The sequence below is a fragment of the Erigeron canadensis genome, chromosome 6 (assembly GCF_010389155.1).
Source record: "Erigeron canadensis isolate Cc75 chromosome 6, C_canadensis_v1, whole genome shotgun sequence".
Classification (NCBI taxonomy): Eukaryota; Viridiplantae; Streptophyta; class Magnoliopsida; order Asterales; family Asteraceae; genus Erigeron; species Erigeron canadensis.
The window spans coordinates 6,268,182-6,288,862 of record NC_057766.1 but is presented as its reverse complement, the minus strand read 5'-3'; the positions used below and the strand labels follow the sequence as shown (position 1 = coordinate 6,288,862).

The 20,681-nt window shown below is 33.3% G+C and overlaps 4 protein-coding genes across 4 annotated transcripts; 1 reads left to right on the top strand and 3 right to left on the bottom strand.

Annotated features, from left to right (window-relative positions):
- The first annotated feature begins 1,273 nt into the window (after positions 1-1,273).
- On the top strand, positions 1,274-1,995 carry LOC122604458 (protein METHYLENE BLUE SENSITIVITY 1). The gene has a single exon (XM_043777351.1). The coding sequence runs from the start codon at positions 1,406-1,408 to the stop codon at positions 1,721-1,723; it is 318 nt and encodes a 105-aa protein (XP_043633286.1). The 5' UTR covers positions 1,274-1,405; the 3' UTR covers positions 1,724-1,995.
- Positions 1,996-5,820: 3,825 nt separating this feature from the next.
- On the bottom strand, positions 5,821-8,888 carry LOC122605324 (tyrosine-protein phosphatase DSP3-like). Its single transcript, XM_043778250.1, has 5 exons — positions 8,639-8,888; positions 8,407-8,500; positions 7,819-7,870; positions 7,189-7,232; positions 5,821-6,371 (listed from the first exon to the last, which is right to left on the bottom strand). Exons 1-5 carry the CDS (start codon positions 8,773-8,775, stop codon positions 6,096-6,098), a joined length of 603 nt encoding a protein of 200 aa, XP_043634185.1. The 5' UTR covers positions 8,776-8,888; the 3' UTR covers positions 5,821-6,095.
- Positions 8,889-12,498: 3,610 nt separating this feature from the next.
- LOC122604051 (tyrosine-protein phosphatase DSP3-like) lies at positions 12,499-15,035 on the bottom strand. Its single transcript, XM_043776945.1, has 5 exons — positions 14,663-15,035; positions 14,461-14,554; positions 13,793-13,844; positions 13,644-13,687; positions 12,499-13,142 (listed from the first exon to the last, which is right to left on the bottom strand). Exons 1-5 carry the CDS (start codon positions 14,869-14,871, stop codon positions 12,885-12,887), a joined length of 657 nt encoding a protein of 218 aa, XP_043632880.1. The 5' UTR covers positions 14,872-15,035; the 3' UTR covers positions 12,499-12,884.
- A 2,191-nt stretch (positions 15,036-17,226) lies between these two features.
- LOC122605832 (CRIB domain-containing protein RIC4-like) lies at positions 17,227-19,106 on the bottom strand. Its single transcript, XM_043778788.1, has 3 exons — positions 18,879-19,106; positions 18,033-18,197; positions 17,227-17,663 (listed from the first exon to the last, which is right to left on the bottom strand). The coding sequence occupies exons 1-3, from the start codon at positions 19,009-19,011 to the stop codon at positions 17,371-17,373; spliced, it is 591 nt and encodes a 196-aa protein (XP_043634723.1). The 5' UTR covers positions 19,012-19,106; the 3' UTR covers positions 17,227-17,370.
- Positions 19,107-20,681: the final 1,575 nt, after the last annotated feature.

Sequence of the window (20,681 nt, the reverse complement as noted above, 5' to 3'; positions counted from 1 at the left end):
GTAGTAAGGGTTTGAAGATTGGGTGATGCTTCAAATTAGGTTGGTGAATAAAGAAAAATAAAGTTGAGAGGCAGAAACGAGTATGAGGTTGGAGGGTTATGATGCCAACACATAGCGGATGTTATGTTGTATGCATCACATTTTGATCACTAAGCACAAGTGGTAGTTATCGTAAAGTTGGCGCAACATATATATTTGGTATACACAATATGTTGCATATTTTTGTTAGACGTATGCCACTAGAGTATTAAAAGGTTTTTTTCCCCCTTAAATATTGTGTTACTGTTAAGTTTTGTTATAAATTTTCATTATTAAAATTCAGACTAGTATTGTTTTGTTAACTAAAAGATGATATGTAGTTGTTTCTTTATGTGTAAGACAAGGACTATTTTTATTCTATAAGTTTGTTCTTATAATCCGCGATATCTAAATTTTAGAACCACTTGGTAATGACATAGTGGCCACCAGCCGTCACTTCTTTGTAATGACACAGTGGCCACCAGCCGTCACTTCTCTGGAGGGATCTTGGGTGGCAAGACTTAAAATAATCAATGGATTATTAAGTGGTTGAGACTTACATAGATACTAACCTGGTTAGCTACCAAATGATAAGGATATTCCATCCAATTACTTTTAATCTGGTATATGGTATATCTATTATTATCAGTTTTTTGTTTTAATTTGTTTTTTCTAATAGAAAATTTTGATTATTCTTTGTCTTTAATGTCATCAATTAACAAACCCTATATTTTTAATTTATCACACAATTTTTCTGCATGTTTACATGTTTTTATCTATATTATATTATAAAGCAAATATGGTTTCAAATTTCAATTCAACATTTACTTTCCCAAAATGCCCTTTTTATCAATTATATATTACTAAACACCATTTTTCTCTCATCAAATCTCAACCAATCATCTTTTTTCTCTCTCATTTATAAATCATTTATTCCTTCAATTCGTTTAAAATCTTTTATCTCAAAAACCGTACATCGATAAATTATAAAACTTATATGGGTGTTTTTAAAATTTCATGTTCTTTCATTAGAGATGTTATTCGATATACTTTCGACGAATTTTTAAATTCGAGGGCGGAGCCCGTACGGCTAAGACATTTGGCTATAACACTCTATGACCTATCACCCCATCATCTCATCGTTGTAACGCGCGGATAAGTGCTCTTGTATGTATTAAAAGAATATCGATTTTTAAGTTATCACACAATTTTATCCACGCATTATACGAGATACTAATTTATCTCATCTATTTCCCGAGGGTCATATATGAAAAAAACCGTCGCAACCAATTAGGGTTCTTCCTTTTATTTCTTTTCCTCCTCAATTATTATCCTTCTCCTCCTCTCTTCCCTAAAAGAAAAAAAAAACCCTAAAAATCAAGCAATCATGACCGGAAAAGCAAAGCCAAAGAAGCACACGGCGAAGGAAATCCAAGCAAAAGTGGACGCAGCAACAACAAACAGAGGCGGAGGAAAAGCCGGCGTGGCAGATCGAACCGGAAAAGAAAAAGGCGGACATGCGAAATTCGAATGTCCACACTGCAAAATAACAGCACCTGATATCAAAACTATGCAGATTCATCATGAATCCAAACATCCTAAACTTCCTTATGATGAATCCAAAGTTACTAATCTTCATGCTGTTCTTGCTCCTCAAGTTGAATCCAAACCTCGTCCCGGTGTTCGCGGCAGTTTGAAGAAATAAAATATTTATTATTATTATTATAAGTATGTTTGTGTCGGCCGCCTGATGATGCTGGCGGCGGTTTAAGTTGTGTTTTTTTTTTTAAATTGTCATGTGTTTTTCTGTGTCTTTGGATGCTGATGTTGTTGTGTCTGTTTGTTATTATTATTATTATTATTATTATTAATCTTATCATGTGATGCTTAATCTATAATTACTGTCTAAGCTATGAATAATCATGATGTTATGTTTTATATTATATGTATGTATGTATGTAAGCATTTTGTTGTCTATACGAATTGCTAACTAGTTAGTGAGTTTTGATGAGCTTGTTTGTTTGATGTTATCGGCCGGATTTAGGATATGTGACATGTCTATATGAAATGAATACTTGCTTCCATATATATGTATACGTATGTATCTCGTGACCTATGCTAATTGCTAAGTAGTTAGAAAGGTGTGGTGAGCTTGTTTGGTTAATTTTTTCTTGGTCGGGTTTGTATTATGAAGCTGGAATTAGGATATGTGACGTGTCTGATATGGGCGGGTAGGTGATAGCCTGCAAGTCTGACTATATTGTTATTTGATCAGGTGGGTGTTTAATCTGATTAGAGATTTGGTTTTCGTGTTTTTAGGGTAAAGATAATGAATTGAAAATAAAATTTCTGTCTTGTAGAGGTGTTGCCTGGGGCTTTTGCTTGACTAAAATCCGTGTCGTGTAAAGCGCTTGTTAAATTTGCATTTTAGACTGATTTTCTGCTCTGATTTCCTATTTAGATGGTAGATAATTATTATGTGTTTATCTGGTTTGACTTTGAATCATGCAATGTTTGTGTTTGTTTGGTTTGAACTTTAATCATGTTCATGATAAGCAGCAGTTTTTCTTTAGAGTTCACGATAGGTGTCTTTCTAATTGTTGTCTTTTTTGTGTTTGTGTCTTTGGATGATATGGATGGATGATGATGTTGTGTTTGGTTGCTTGTTTGTTATTATTAATCTATGCTTATAATAGTCCAGTTGTTGTTATTATGAGTGTATTTTGGATTAGCTTATGATTTGATGTATTGGAAAATCGAGAATGGATAAGATCAAGTAGTGCATCCTTATTCGGCTTATGACCTTTAGAATAAGTTCAAGTTGATACCTCATAAGCCGGTAAAAATAACTTTTCTGGTCTCATATTCCAACCAATCTATCCGTAGCCTAAAGGCGCGTTAAATTAAGGGTGGTGCAGTGTGATCGAATACCCCTAGGAGGAGAATTTGTTGTTATGATGAAGTGGGCTTTAGGATATGACATGAAAATACCTTTGCTTTTGGGCGTGTGGTTGTCACTTATCATCCCACAAACCTGACTATGCTGTTATGTGATCAGTTCTGCAGTTTTCTTTATGATTGAAGATTTAGCCTTTTGGCAGATAATATGTGATCAGTTATGCAGTTTCCTTCTGATTGAAATAGCTTTTGGTTGATTAACAGAATTACAGGGCCCAAGTATACTGTAATGTAAACTTGGACTGCATAAAGATCATTTTAAATCTATTTTGTAGATTACCATTTTTGCTCTGATTTTTTAATTGGATGGTGGATAATTGTCAAGTGTTTTTTAAGCTTTGGATAATGTTTATAATAACAAGCGGTATTTGTACAGAGTTCTTGATTTAGATGTTTGTTTGGTGTATTGATGGTTATTCTCTCTTTGTGTGTGTGTGTATATTATGTGTTTTTTGGTGCCTGCGAGCTTGTACTCGTATATTTTTGAATCATATTATAGTGTTCTTGAAGGGTTGAGTTGAGGGTTGTTTGTATGTGTTTTAACCTATAGGACTGGCCGAGTTCAGTTGGGTGATTATACACATTTCAATAGTTATGTTTTCTCTTTATCCGGAACATCAATTTTTGTCATATCCGGAGTGTGCAGTTCATGATAATCTAGAAACAGACTACATGTTATTTTGAATGTGTGGACGAATATAAGTTGAAGTCGCATTAGTGTTTTCATTGTTAGGCTAGACTAGTTATGATTTTTGTTTTGAGCATCTATCCGTTGATCACTGCCTTGGTTTTTCTAATAATCTAATCTGTAAGCTTTGTAATAATCATTTTCAGTTGGAGCATCCAGACACTCGGGTAGAGATTGCCTTATATTTTCCTCTATAAAAGATGATGGGGGGTTGGTCATTGATATGAGTTACATAGTAGTCGAGCTTGAAGTTTTGCATTGTGTTTTCATGTCACTTTCTTAGCTTGTAGTGAAATTCCTTGTTTTTTGTTCGACATGCATCACAGGATTCAACATTGATGCATACTAAGATCTTTGAGGTCACATTTGAAAGATCTATGTTTACTTTTGGGATCCCTGTATGATTTTTTTGAGAAATCTTTTCCGCTGCTTATTTACATAATGGTAAAAAAGAAGCTATTGATTTTGGGGGTTGACATTAGTGGTATTTCACAAGCTCGTTATGTGGTTACTTTATCCTAAATTTGCTACTGTAAGCTTGTAGTTTCTGGTAATGTAGAGAGTTGGAGAAAGAAAGGGAAATAATAGAGAAGTGGTGTGTCTGGTTGATTTTACTGATTATTTTGTGGTGAAATAACCATATTGGGAGAAGCAGGCTATGCTGTAAAAAAATCTGATCATTGAGGTAAATGTGAAGTTATTTACCCAATTTTGTTTTTATCACACGATTATGGTTTTTAATCACTGAAGTTTGAAGAATGAATAGCAACACGCCACTAGGAAGGATGAGTTTCTTGTTTTGGTGAGGAAAACAGGATGCAGAAATACAAAGCAATCACAGATTTAAAGTTTACCGTGTCGTGTTTGACCCAATCAATCCGAACCGGTTTTATATAAAGTTTTGGGCCAAATGTGGACCGTTTTATCGTGTTTTGTTTTGCCAAATACAAAACCCGACCCGAAACCCAGTTTGAAAACCCGAAAGCACAAATTGGGTTCAAACCGCCTGGTTTCCAAACCTGAACCGATTTTGGTCAAACTCGGGTTTGACGGGGTTCGGTTTCGGGTTTTTCGCTGGTTTGGGTCAGGATTTTTTGCCCACTTCTAGTTGTGGTTATACTTTTGGCCTTCAATTCACGGTGGATGTCTGGTGAGATTAGGTGGAAGGAGTATGGTTGAAGTCCCGTAGGGAAGAGTGGAGGATGAAGAATCAGAAATTTTGTGCAGTAAGCCATAGGCAGACATGGTGGTGGCCAGGTAGGATGTTTATATGAAAGCATGTAGATGGTAATGGGGTTTTTATGGCAAGAAAAAGACTGAATTGATGTGCATTCTTGGAGGTAGATATGAAGAGATTGCTAATCGAATGGCAGTTGTTTTAAAAATGAGTGTAAATGTTCATTTCAACCCGAGTCCATGAATGTTTGGCAGCGACTACGGACACCAACAAAGCATACTTTAGAATCCAATTAGAGATCACTTGAACAGGTGCAAAAGCCTAGATGCGGCAAAAATAGAATATACAAGTAAACAACCCCTTCATCAATTTGTTAAAGCAGGGCTTGGGGAGATACATAGACAAAAAAAAGAGTGATTAGATCAATTGTACTTGGGTTTTGGACATTTAATACTTAACATTGAAGGACAATTTCCCAAGCAATTGAGAGATTGTCTAAGCATTATTTTGGTAGAATATAGATGTGTTCATAACTTGAATGTCTTATCATTATGATGACATGATTTACGAACACTTGATAGTGGCAACTGTCGAAAACTTGAATTAGATTGGAGATACAAAGGTACCCATGACATAGTTTTTCTTTTGTTTATTTTAACAGCTGTTTATTAGATAACACTATTTCTACGGGTTGAAAAGGATTCAACCCACCCTGACTTCTCAAGAGAAACATTCCGTTGTGTAGTTGTAAAACCTATTAATCAAGACATTTATTGGTAACTATGTGGTCAACGGCGGCTATAAACGTGTAGAACCCAAGATATGCGTATACCAGTACACTGCGGATGGTGAATCCAATGGGACGAAAGCATATGTATAAATGTGGCTTGCATAATTTGGTTTTCTCCACGTTGACCTCCCTAGAAACTAATCAACAAAATCATTGAGATGCATTTTAAAGGATACTTTCTAAGAAGAATACGAACATAACGTGGCTTTATGATTTCATTACTTCCACTATTCCAACAATGCAGGAGCTATACATCAGAATGTTATAGAATTACAGGATCAAATGTTTGACGGACATGGAGTATTAATTTACAGACCCTAACCAGGTAAAAAAAAACCCAATAATCAAGGTTTTTGACAAAAAAAATTTCATCAACGCTATACAATGTCATAGAGAAGAGGAAGGCAAAAATCTTGATGGGCTAAAAAAGATTAAAAACACAATGAACGCAAGATAAGTCTGTTTTAAGAACGATGATTAGGTCTAAACAGAACTGATTTTTGGTTAATGTTGAACATCTTCTGGTACATCAGACGTCTCTTCTTGGAACCATATCCATGATACTGGTAAATGATGCTATGAAGATACTGCCTTACAAAAGTAACGTCATACATCTCTAGAAATTTGAAATCAATTTCTCTCGATTTTTCGCCTGCAGAAAGCTTGTATTCCTCCAAAACCGAAGGCAAAGACCAATTCTGAAGCTTCCTTAAGCAGCCAACAAGACACAAAGTTCGATGCTGTCATGTGAAACAAATGTGATATTTTAGAGCGAGCCATATACACAAGAAATACTGGAAATCATTAAAAGGGTGTTTGGAGGTGTACTTGAATGGTGTTAATGCGATGCTTAAAAATTAAACAATGAGTTCTAATAGAACTTGTTGTAAAAGACAGTATTTAGCCACTTTTGCTGCTTGAGTTGTAAATTACTAAATTAGAGTTTTTATTCAAGGAAGCATATACATAAGTTTACTCTAGCCATTCCTAAACAATTTTCTTTCGGCCAAGAACAAATTATTTATGGGGCATTTGGTTGCAGAAAACACCCCTTGTTTTCCATTTTTGTTTTCCAAGAAAACATGGAAAACAGAAAACGCGTTCTAATCATAGTTTTCTAAGAATGTTTTCCAAAAAAACAAAAAACAATGTTTTCTACTTTTCCATAGAAAACTTGAAAACATCTTTTTCTTGTTTTCCATTTTTCATTTCAATACTCCGTCTCCCCTCACATCTCTAACATTTTTTCTAGTTTTCTAATTAGAACGCGTTTTTAAAATTTTTATTTGTTTTCTAGAAAATAAAAATCCCTTTCATTTTCTAGAAAACTAGAATTGAAAAACTAGAAAACATTTTCTACAACCAAACGGGCCCTTAGATCCTCAAATAATAATCATGACCGGAAGTAGACAGAGGGACACTAAAAACTATATTACAGCGTTAGATTGCAAAAGTCAGTTTGTTAATATGCAATGCATATCCAAAACCCCCCTAAAAAGCATTCTATAGATGAAAGCCAAATTAACCAGTCATAGAGAAAAAGCGCATATGACATACTTTTCCACATTTGCAATGTATCAAAACAGGATGATTTCTGTCATCTGCAAAATAACAAATACGAGTTAGTAGATAAACGATTAAAACAAAAAGGGTATAGTATTTATGGGCGCGTTTAGTTCGAGAAAACACCCCATATTTTCCATATTCATTTTTCAAGAAAACATGGAAAACAAGAAACACGTTCAAATCATAGTTTTCTAAAACCGTTTTCCAAGAAAACAGAAAACTTGGTTTTCCACTTTTCTATGGGAAATTAGAAAACACCTTTTGATTGTTTTCCACTTTTCATTTTCTATTTTCTAAAATTTTGAAAACCTCAAATTATATAAACTCTCACCTACGCCCCTGTCCATGCCCCCCGTCATCCCTCGCCCCCACCCCGTCACCCCCCTGCCCCCACCCGACCCTAAACCTCCCTCTAAACCAAGTATATTGTAACATCTTTTTTAATAAGGAAAATGAAAATAATGTTTTTTAGTTTTGAACGCGTTTTCAAAAATTTTCATTTGTTTTCTAGAGATGGAAAACTCCTTCCATTTTTAGAAAATTAGAAATGGAAAACTAAAAAACATTTTCTACAACTAAACGTATGTTAATAGTAACACGTTAATGTTGACGGTCCATTACCAATTAAAACCTTCAGAGCTTCTGATATGATACGCTTGGGAATGTGCGCTTTCTGCACAAAAAGACCATAACATTGCATTTTAGAGGACGCCATGAAACTAAGATTCATCATGTCTTTTTGCCCCATCTATATATCTAAGATTAAATTGATTCGTATCAATCACAAACATGCTAAGAAACATAATAAGCTATCGTCATAAACACATGTAAAGTAACTATCTCTAAGCCGTTAAAGAAAGTGACGAAACATGATATATCCAAACAACTTAATCACAAAAAATGTATCAAAGACGCTTAACAGAGTTGACATGTTGCTTGCTCATGAATACTCGGTTTTATAACCGACAGACCAAAAAACTTGTAAACTTGTAAATTTCTGAATTAACTAACGTTTGGAAAGCCTATAAAACAACCTGAAAAAGCGCATTTAATTTACAGAACCTTTATTTACTTTTCTTTCTTATTGCAGTAAAAGACATTATTATATTGCATCTGTAAGGGATTATTATACAATAAACATACAAATACACACCTAGTTCAAATAATTCAAATAATAGTTTAATAAAAAAGAAAATAGATGAAAATTACCTCATGGCCATCGATACCAAATTGAAAGAGGTTAATATTATGCGAATTCAAAATTTCCAAATTCTCTTTTGGGTATGATTCTTTGCACAAAAATCTGCATAAAAAAACATAACATATATATATATATATATATATATATATCAATTATATTGTTATTTTTTTTATAATATAATAAAGATATATATAAATTCGAGAAAATATTCTATAAATAATTATAAAAAAGAAAACTAACATGACAGATTTGAGGTTTAGGGTTTGGAGAAAAGGGAAGTTGGCAGGTTCAGGAAATCCGGATCTATAAATTCCATCTTCCACGGTGGCGAAGTTGATCGGAGGATGGTTGCGTGGTTTTTCTGGTCGGTCGATCATTATGACGATCACAAAGATCAATTACTCTTTTAGAAGGCTATAATTGAAATTGATGTTCAGATCTTTGACTTTTTGTATTCGTATGCGTTGACTATGTATTTGTTTAGAGTTAATTCATACAATTTTGGTCATTGGGTTTGTCCAAAACTGCATGTTTCATCTATAGCTTTCCAATATTACCTTTTTGATCCCTTATGTTATGTTGGAACCCATCAACTCATTTAGGTCGCATTCAAATCACATGAAGGCATAGTTGTTAAACTATTACAAGTCACAAGTCGAGTTGATTTACACGAAAAGGTTTCGACTCGTTTTTGTCCGGACTCTTACCAGTTGTTGTGTGAATTTAGACCGAGTCACGAGTAGCAAACTTATAATTATTGTAGTTTGATAATATGGTTATATATTATATTTATTGCTACATTATTTTGTATGTTGTTTATGTAGTTTTGATCCTTTTATTGCTAATATAGAGATAAATTATAAGTTTATGACTCAAAATTAATTAATATGTAGTATTTTGGTATATCTATTGAGATAATGAACTTATATCGTATTTCTAAAAATGTCGCATACATATAACTATACTATATTATTTTAGATTTAAAATGTCTTAACTTTTACAAGCCAGGTCACAAGTCAAAAAATCATGTTTCAAGTCGAGTTAAAAATCACGAGTCAACAACTATGGCAACTTAGACCGGTCCTTATAGGGCTTCCGCCCTGCGTCTAGCCCGCGTCCAACGCACCCCATGGTGTAGACGTTATAAGCACCAACCACGTCTGGTCGGCGTCTGGTGCTCTACTTCTGTTTTTGGACGCACAAAACTGATGAAATGTGGGGCCCGAATCGAGTGAAAGCTTGTTTAATTAAAAAGAAAACTTTTTTTTTTTCAAAACTAGCAACGGCTAGTTTGATGAAGACGCTCCTCCTCTTCATTTTTTAATTTTTTTTCTCCTATTTAAACAATACCATTTCACCACCATTTCTTCACATTTACTTCGATTTTCCAATTTCTTACTCAAATGCACATATTTCTCTCAACATTTCATCAATCAAAATGCCTAGGAAAAACAAAAATCTTGCAAACCAAATCGAAAACGAAAATCAAAAATAAACCCAAAACACAAACCAATACCAAAACCCTGCTTAATACCAAAATGTCATGGATGATTTTGAGTCGCTTCTAGGTTTGGGACCCCTTCCACCAGTGGGATCTCCCCCTCCATCTCGTCGTCTAATATGGCGGGGACCTCTAGCAACTTTGGTGCAAAGAACCAATCGTTTACGAGCTTGTTAGGTACGCCAACGATTAACGAACAGTTTCAGTTGTTCCTGTTGCTGCAACATTTTAACCAATTTCAGGCTGCGAGTGGGTCCTACCAGAAGCCTGTAGGTGAGACTTCTTCACAACCGGCACAAACTAGTGTCGCATCTGCAGAGGAAGAAGAAGTTCGAGAAGTTCCTGCACCGCCCAGGCGAGTGACAAAAAAACGGGTGGTTGCAGCTGAGAAGGCTAAGTGGCCCATAGACGAATGTGTTTTGTTGTCCAGGGTGTGGACACATGCTTCACAAGACTCATCTTTTGGTATTAGCCAAGATGAGACAATGTTTTGGCGTAAAGTGATCAAATGGTACAACCAACCCCCCCCCCTGCCGGAGAACGAAACAAAAGTCAGTTACAAGGAAAATGGAACAAGACCCAAGTATCAGTTTGAGGCGTGTTACGAGGTGCTGAAGGACTGTCTCGCCTTTTGGCAAGAACATAGTATTCCCAGACGAGGCGTGAGTGATTATGTTGATTTGGGGCAGTCGAATGTGGACCTGGATGTGGCGACAGACCGGTTGTTTGGAGACGACCCAATTCGTAGACCTATGGGTTGTAATGTTAGCCGGAAAATTTCAAGTGGTTCAGATGCCACTTCTAGCCGTGGTGGTTCGAGTGGGTTAGAATAGGGCTTGAACACGCTTGATCGAATGCTCTTCTTGCAATAAGAGCAGATGAGAAAAATTGACGAGGATAGGAAGAAAATAGAAGAGGAGCGGAAGCTGAGAGCGGATGGTCGCTTCCGTAAGCAGGTCAGGGCGGCTTTCGCACTATTGCAGCAGCCAATCCCTACCGGCATAGATGAAGACGAGTTGGGGCAGATAAGGGCTACGCGTAAAAACCTCATCGATAAGTACGGGTCGTATTTTAAGGATATCTAGGCTTAGTTTGTATTTTTAGTTTAATGTGTTTTAATTCTTAGGTTTAATTTGTAGGTTTAAGTTGTGTTTAATGTTTTTTTTAAGAATTTTTAATGTGTTTTATGTTTTATTTTTAAGTGTTGTGATGTTTTTTTAATAATAAAATGTGTTTTAATTATAATAAAATGTGTTTGTTTAATTTAGTGAAAAATAAAAATAAAATAATATAATAATGGATGAATAGTGTTAGAAGTGGAGGTTATAAGGAGGGGTGTGTCTTGGTGTGTCTAGAAGTGATGAATAGGGTTAGAAGTGGCTAGAAGTAGTATACTATAAAGAGAGGCCTTACGGACTAAATTGATATGCATTCCTTGAACTTAGATATGCAGAAGGCATTTCCTTTACGGACTTGAATGGGAGGCAAGTCATAATCGAATGAAGCTGGTTTAAAAAGGGTGAAAATGTCCCTTGTCAATCCAAGTCTGTGAATGTTTACAATTACTAAAAGCACCAACAAAGCATACTTTAGAATCCAATTAGACATTATTGAAAAGCGCCGAGATTATTTGCTTGGCGAAAATATCTAATATACGAGTTAACAACCTCTGCATCAATATGATTGACAACTGAACCAACCGAGCAATTGAAAGATTGTCCAACATTATCCATAATTGATGTGTTCAAAACTTGAAAGAGGCAACATTAGAATACTTGAATTGGTGATAGTTGAATGAATATGCATGGTATAAAATCAACGGTTACCCAATCCCTTTTACCACAAGGCATGTGATTTGTAAACAGTTTTACCCAACACAAAGGTTTCCAAAAAAACTTTCGAATATTGAAGGGAGTGGAGATCGAGCTCATTGACCTCTTGTTTCTAGAGAAAAAGTATTTGAACTTATACAACGCTGCTTACCACTCGGTAGTGGCAAGTTTTGGAAAAATCGAATTGAACTAAAGTATAGGTACCCACGACATATAGTTTAATTAAAAAAAAAAAAAAGGTAAATGGGTGGGAACCCCTAGTCCTATGTACCATCTTGGTAACCAGAACGCACACTACATATAACTCATGCTCGGTGAAGCACTATCCTCACACAAAGCACAAAATATATTCTTAATTTGTCTTTGGCAAGATTTGAACCTGTGACCTTGCAGTCTTCATCTTGTGGTGGCCTACATGGTCACATGGTAGGATACCAGTTGATTTATGATCGATTGGTTTCATTGATAATAATCTTTGGTTTCTTTGCCTTAACCTCTCATTGCATTTTGTAGTCGTAGAACCTGATGATCGGGATATTTTTTTGGGGACAAACTAATTCGTCAACCAAAACAACTATAAACCAAGATGTGTTTACTAGTACATTGCCGATAGTGAACCATTTCGACCAAAAGCATGTGTGTAAATGTGGCTTGCACGATTTTGTTTTTCCGACGTTGACTTTCCATGAGATGCTATAAAACAAAATCATTGAGATACTTTTTAAAGGATACTTTCCAGAAAGGATAAGAACATAATGTGGCTTGTATGATTTCAATTTTTCTTTCTATTCCAGCAATGCAGAATATTACATCAGAATATTGCTCACGAATTACAGGATCAAACATTTGACAGACATGGAGTCCTAATTTACAGACGGTTGCTCTCGGGACTATAGCATAGCCAACTAATACTTTTCGTGCTATTTCTTCCCTATAAGCGATACTATGTACACGTATATATCTTTCTAAAACACTAGATAAGTTCCCTCAACGAAACTGAGTAAGAAACCAATATAAATGTTGTTGAGGTTTTTATATTTGAACCAACACTACACAATGTCCTACCAGAATGAAAGGAAAAAACGTTGCTGGGTCAAAAAAGAAAAAAAACAATGAATGCACGACAAGTCTGTTATAAGGACGATGATTTGGCCTAAACAGAGCTGATTCGTGGTTTATGCTGAACATCTTCTGTGTAGAGCAAACGTCTCTTCTTAAAACCGTATCCATGATACTGATAAATGATGCTATGAAGACACTGTCTTAGGTATGTGACATCATACGTCTCTAAAAATTTCAAATCCATTTCTCTTGATTTTTCGCCTGCATAAAGCTTGTATTCCTCCAAAACTGAAGACAAACACCAATTCTGTAGCTTCCTCAAGCAGCCAACAAAACACCCAGTTCGATGCTGCCATCATGAAATAGATGTGATATTTTAGAACAAGGCATATACACAAGAAACATTAAGAAATACTGAAAATCGATGAAAAGGTGTTTGGAGGTCTTCTTGGATAGTGTTTATATCTTGAAAATCAAATTATGAGTTCTAAACTTCTAATATAACATTTTGTAAAAGATAGTATTAAGCCAATTGGCCTTGCTTTTGCTGCTTAAGTTGTAAATATAAGTTTTTATAGTGTTGACTCATTCGCAACTTCAGATTATTCAAGGAAGAATATACATAAGTTTACTGTAGCCTTTCCTAAACAACTTTGTTTCAACTAAGATCAAATCGATTTTGATCCTCAAATAATAATCAGCAGCAGAGATAGACAGTGGGACACCAACGTTAAATTGCAAAAATCAGTTTATTACTTTTAAATGCATATCCAAACACCCCCCAAAAAGCATTATTTAGACCAAAGCAATATTGACCAGCAATAGAAAAAAAAGAGGATATGGGACATACTTTTCCACGTTTGCAGTGTATCAAAACAGGATGATTTCTGACATCTGCAAAGTAACAAATAGTTCGTAAATGATTAATGCCTTAAAGAGAAAAACAGAAAGATGAAGAATTTACATCAAAAGTAACACGTTAGGTTGACGGTCTATTACCAATTAAGACCTTCAAAGCTTCAGTAATAATACTCTTGGGAATGGGTGCATCCTGCACGAAAAAACAATAACTTTTCATTTAGAGGACATCATTAAACCAAAATTCATTACTTGTCTGTCTTTTTTTTTTGCCCAATCTGCATATATCTATAATTAAAGTCGATAACTTCATATCAATCACAGAACATCTTAAGAAACATAATAAACACATGTAACGTAACTATCTCTACGCAGCTAAAAAGAGTAACTAAACATGATATACCCAAATAACTTGATCACAAAGATTGTATTTAAGACATATAACAGAAAGGCAAAACGAGCAGCGCACGCTAGCTAATGAATACTCAATGTGCATAAACTCGACAGAACGAAAAATTTACAAAGCTCCAATATATGATTAGTTCGAAAGCATCTATAACAACTCGAACGCTCGCTTTTAGTTCACAAAAACTTCATTGGTTTTCTTCTAATTTTGGAAGGGTCCAACGGGTCATGCATACTAATCGATGAATGTAGTTTTTAATCGTCTTAGTTTTGCCCGTTTGCCTTTCCATTTCTATGTAAAATACTATATTGTAGAAGAAATCCTATAATTAGTTCATATAATCCATTAAATAATTTAAATAATAGAATTATTTAAAATAATCCAAAATAATAGATAAAATTACCTTAGTGCCATCGATACCAAATTGAAAGAGGCGAATATTATTAGAATTCAAAAAATCCAAATTCTCTTTTGGATATGATTCAGTACACAAACATCTGCATATAAAAAAAATAATATAATATATTATTATTAGAATATAATAAATATATATATATATATATATCATCAAATAATAATTATATTATATAAAAAAAAAAACTAACATGACAGATTTGAGGTTTAGGGTTTGGAGAAAAGGGAAGTCGGCAGGTTTAGGAAATCCGGATCTATAAATTCGATCTTCGACGGTGGCGAAGTTGATCGGAGGATGGTTGGCCATTCCGCCGGCACCGTCATTATCACCGCCGTCGCCGTGAAGTAGTTGTTTGGGATTTTCTTCTGATTGGTGGTTCATGACGATCAGAAAGATCATTAGAAAATTGTTTAGGCCGTGCTGCTGCTATAATTGAAATTGAAATTGGGAATGCATCATGATTTGTAAGAATTTGTATTCGTATACATGTGTAAAGGGTAGGAAAAGGGAAGGAAAAAGGAGACGAGGTGACGTCAGTTGTTATGTGAACGTTGGTTTCTCGAAACGATATTTCATCATAACTCTAACTTCGTACGAGTATTTTTTTTTCTTTCTTTGTATTTACTACTGTATTTTATTAGTTTGGTTTAACTTTAAGGAGCAATAGTACCCGGTGAGATGGTGGAGGTGATAGGTCATAGAAGGTGATAAGTTATAGAACGTGATAGCCAAATGCCTTAACCGTACAAACTTCGTACTCGGATTTAAAAATTCATCAAGTACGAACTTCGTACTCGGATTTAAAAATTCATCAAAAGTATATCAAATGACATCTCTAATGAAATAGGATAAAATTTTAAAAACACCAATATAATAAAAATTCATAAGACTTAATCATTAAGAATAATATATATACTAGATTTTAGACCCGTGTCAAATACACGGATTTTACAAAATTATCAGTATAAGAATTAGTTTATGGAACAAACAAATACTCATACGTTAAATTTAAAAATATATTTAAAAAGAAATTGAGACATTCAAAAATAACAACTAGTTCTTGGGGTTTTCAATAATTTTGTTTATTGGTAATTTTTTTGTAGTGTCAATTTATATAAGAAGATTTTGTATTCCAAATATAATTTGATTTAAAATACTAAATAGATTTTAGACCTGTGTCGAATAGACGGGTTTTACAATTATCAATATAAGAATTAGTATATATAACAAAAAAAATATTTATACGTTAAGTGTAAAAATATACTTAATAAAAGGTTGAGATATTCAAATGTAAATATTGAATGCTAAATCATATTAAGGCTGGATAAACTCTTTTAGAAACTCAATAACTTTGATTACACAATTGATCGAGTTTTCATTGATGTCTGAAAAAAAAATTATTTCATTAGCCATGGTTGATAAAAACAATAAATTAGCAGCTGGTTTGTGGGATTTTCAATGATTTCGTGTGTTGTGATTTTATTTGTAGGGTTCCGTTTATATAAGAAGAACTTGTATCCTAAATATAGTCTGATTCCGATTACTAATAACTACAATGATTATCCTTATTATAGTGTGATTATAATTATTGATAAAAACAATATTACAATTAGTTTGATTACAATTAATTAATAATATAAAATAAGATATTTATATAAATATTTATTCCTATTAATCCAAATGTTGTAGCTTTCTAAATTTTAGGTATATTTATTAGATAGATATTATACAATAAAGTATTAATTATTTTTTTATTGGGTTAAAAGTGTAAATTGGTGATGGAAAATCAAAAAGTGTAAATTAATTTAGACATGTGTTGATTTAATTAATTTTGAGAAATTGAGCGATGTGATTGGTTAATTGGGGTTAGATCAGTTGCCTTTTAGTATATATAAAGATAAAGATAAAGATTATCTTGCTTTGTGTATTGAGTAGTTATACTTTTATAAACATTTAAATTAAATGGGTCATTTAATCTAATTAATATACTCTCATTTGTTCATATGTATGACTAATCATATTTTAAGCAGTTTAATGACGACCCATACTTTAATCAAAAGACTAAATGCTCCTACTGAAGAATCAAAGGACGAGCCTACCGAAGATTAGAAAGACGAGCATTGAAATGAGAAAAGCTTGTAGACTCGTGACGTTGAACTAGACATGCATCAAACAATAATGCAAATATATAGTACCTTTCATTTTGTAATTCTAGGTTAAGATTCATAAGCTTTAATATGTATAACCACGGTAAGTCACTAACACACAACTTTTTATAATTGTCTTTTTTTTACAAAGTTGTATCATTTTTACAAAATTGGTCCAATGTTATAGCAATAATTTGGTCTTTAATCATATCCCAGATTATGCATGTGATGTGATGTCTACATCTAAGACCTTAGAATCTTTGAACAATTGTGACTAAAAGACGAAGAAGGTTCTACAGCCCGCCTTATCTTAATAGTGAATCTTAATTAGATGGACGTTAATGATTGACTATGATTCAAACCGGTCAAAGTTTTGAATGTTTACATCTTTTTCTTCTAGAATTTTAGTTTTTGGGTTATAATAATAAAATAAAAGTGTATAAAACGCCATCTTCGGTCTTTCCCCTTTGTATAGTAATTAGATGGGTTGGGTATGTTTATCTGTATACGTTTAATTAATTTGTTGAATAAAACGGATAAATTTCTAAGTCATCAATCGAAATATTGCTAGACATGACCAACTAATCCAAAAGATAGACTTTTTAGATAATATTAAACTGATAGTTCAATTCATAGATTTCTCACATTGAAATAAATAAAAATGTAGGATATCACATCATATCATCACACAAAATTAACAAAACATGATTATTGCTTGCTTGAACAATAATATATATGATGGAATACATTTTCATCCCATAAGACTAGCTTTGGTTTTGTTTGTAGCCTCGGATAGCATGTGTTCCATAATGCGTTGAGGTACGGTATCCAGTGGTACACACAAGGCAAGCCGCTCCTCAAGCCGTGCAAAGGAAATAGGGCAAAAACCAAGAAAATCTGATGAGGCTGTGAGGTTCGTCCCTTGATGGTTGGCTGCTTCCGAGGTTACAGATCCATCAAATCCAACATGGGCAACATGCTTTACGTCAGTTGGAACCCCTATTTCCATCTCCATTTCTACTTCACCCATCTCTTCCTTAACCCCTGTCATAACTCTAATTGTTAAATTAAGCTGACGTTTTTATGAACGTAAGGTAAAAGCGTAACAAATAGACCAATTTAATTTGAAATTAAGTACTTGATTGTTTTCAAATTAATTAACACTTCTTACTTTTTTTTCCGAAATGATAAATTGATTTTTATTGATTATATATCTAGTACTTTTTATTGCCAAACGATTAAGGGTTCTTGTTGTAGTTTCCGTAATTTTATTATAATTTGTTATCTTGCAAGTGATATCATTTTATGACATTTTTTATAATAGCTAGTAAGATAATGAAAAAAACGACTTTAGACCGGATCAAGGAAATTAAAGATAACTCTAATGTCACTAAATCATAAAGGTTAGCTTACCAAGTGATTGAGATAAATTCTTGATGGTCTTGGTGAGTCTTTGAAGCCTAATAGAGACACTTGGTTTTGAAAGTGACGTGAACTTAAATGAGCTCTTCATAATATTTTCGCCCGATTCCCCTTCTTCGACTTTTGGATCCTTGGTTGTGTCAAATGATCTACACACTACAAAGATATATGGATAAAACATAAGTATTTTTTACAATCTTGTATTTTGTGGCACCAAAGACCAAAATATATAGTTTATGGTCTAGCATAAACCGATATAACAATGTTATATATGATTTTATTTTTTTTTGTTTTCTAAATGTACAAAATAATTAAGTTTATACGAGACAATTACATTAAAATATTTTTCTTTCCTTTCTTTACAATACAAGAATAAAAACAGCTATTAATTTTTTAATTTTCTTCAATCTATTACAATACAAGAATAAAAACAACTATTTACCACTTAAAGTTTAATAATGCCTTTTTTTACTATAGTCGCGGGTCTGACACTCGTCACACAAAAGGTTAAGCTGTCACGATATATGGCCATATATACGTATATACATACGTGCGATGTTTCAAAAGCCATTTTGTCACGATTTATTTATCAGATGATCTATGATTATTGGAAACTAATTACTAAGCTAATCCTAATTAATAAGCCCTAATATTATCTTTAGATTAAGCTAAGATCAACTGATAGGATATATTAATATCCATTATACCTATACAAGTGAGCAAAGTACCTATTCAAATGCTAAAAATTGATTGGTTGGTATGTTACACGAAAATCAATTAAGCATACACAAAAACTACACTACATGTCGTATTGGAGCAAGATGTAAAGATATATACCCATATGAGAAAAATCAATATCTTCCTTTGATCTTCTACCATGTTGCACACAAACCGCGACACTAGATGCAGAGACACAAGCGGTAGCAAAGGGAAAAGCTACAAGACGCTCCATTCGATCTTTCATCATCATAGTGAGACCAAACGGATAGAAATGATGGATTAACAAGTGGTATATGTTGGTGTTTAAGAATCGAAGATCGTGTGTGATAAATTTGGTTAGAAGAACGTACGTAGATGGAGTTAGTTATAATAGAGGTAAAGGGTGTTGAGTTGAATATGCATGCTTTGTGATGAAGATATAATGATTCTAGTTGTAATGAAAACTCCATCACATTTTTTTACTCACAAGATTGAGTTCAAAGTTTTCAGTTTGGTAGAGTGATTAGAGGACCCTCTTAATTCTCAAAGTTTTAAGTTTTATTTCATAACTTAATTAGTGTCTTAACATATAGTTGACATAACCTAGCTGGGAATTACTTGCAACTATCATTCGTTAATCTTTAGTTTTTGTGGTTACTAATGTCTCTTTTAGGTATTTCTTATAATATTTTCATATAGTTATGGTTATTGTTTTTCACAAAGACTTGTTATTGTATAAGATTAAAAACTTAATTGAATATATATCTATACTCTTATATAAAGATTATCACCCTTTCCATTTTTAGAAATAGTTACTCAAATGTCATAGGGGAATTTACCAAATTGTCCCTTAATAAAAACCCACTATGGAAAGTGTTTTATAAATTACCAACTTTGCCTTTAATTAATTAATTTACACTATAAACCCTTATTTTAATAGTTAACACTTTAAACTCTTATCTTCTATAACTTTTCACTATCACAATTACATCAACCTACACCACTTGACACCGCCACCACTACCAACAGTACCATTACCGCCACCACTAGCCCGTCTTCTACACCACCGCCGCCGCATAACGCGGATACCATGCTCGTATATATATACAAATGTTATGTACTACTACTTACTTTTTAGCTCCAAATAAGCGAAAAACAAAATGAATACGCACTTTAGAACTCTTAAAACGAAAGCAAAAATTAATTATGTGCGTCTTTCCATATATCTTTCTTTATCGGTGGAGCTTTTTAAATTTTAAGTATTGTTGTTTCAATGAAAAAGTAGCAAAATTTGAAGTGGACAACTACCAAAGAGTGTTTCACCAGCAATCCATGATAATTTTAGCTTGTCATGATGGACTAGCATTTAGATCAAAGTATGCATTTAGACCAATCTAGCTATTTTCTTGATTTAAAAAAATAGCACAATGAAATTAATGAATGCCCCATAACATGTTTGGTTGGAAAATGTATCAATCCATACAATAAAAAATAGATGTTACCTACTTACACAAAGTACAACAAAACCTTTGTAAATTAATGTTGTTGGGACGATGAAAATGTAATTTAGAAAGCAACCAATTAACAGGTAAGCTGATCAATTACTATTTTATTAAGTGAATTCAAACTTAAGGCATGATATAAGTTATTGTGAAAATTGTATCAAAATGGGATGGATTTTTACCAAATTAACATATGTGAATTTATTAAAGTATCTTTCAAATATTAGCCTAACCATCAATTGATGGATTGATATTATGAGGAATTTAAGACTCTGAGCTTTCTGGTTCAAATTTTGATTTTGAAAAAATAATCCCAAAAATGATGACATGGGTTTATGCTAAAATAGGTTTTATGGTATTGAAATTAGATATTTGTCATTGAACCCAAATTTACCATTAAAAAAAAAAAATAGTAGATAATAATAGTTTTAGTTGATGA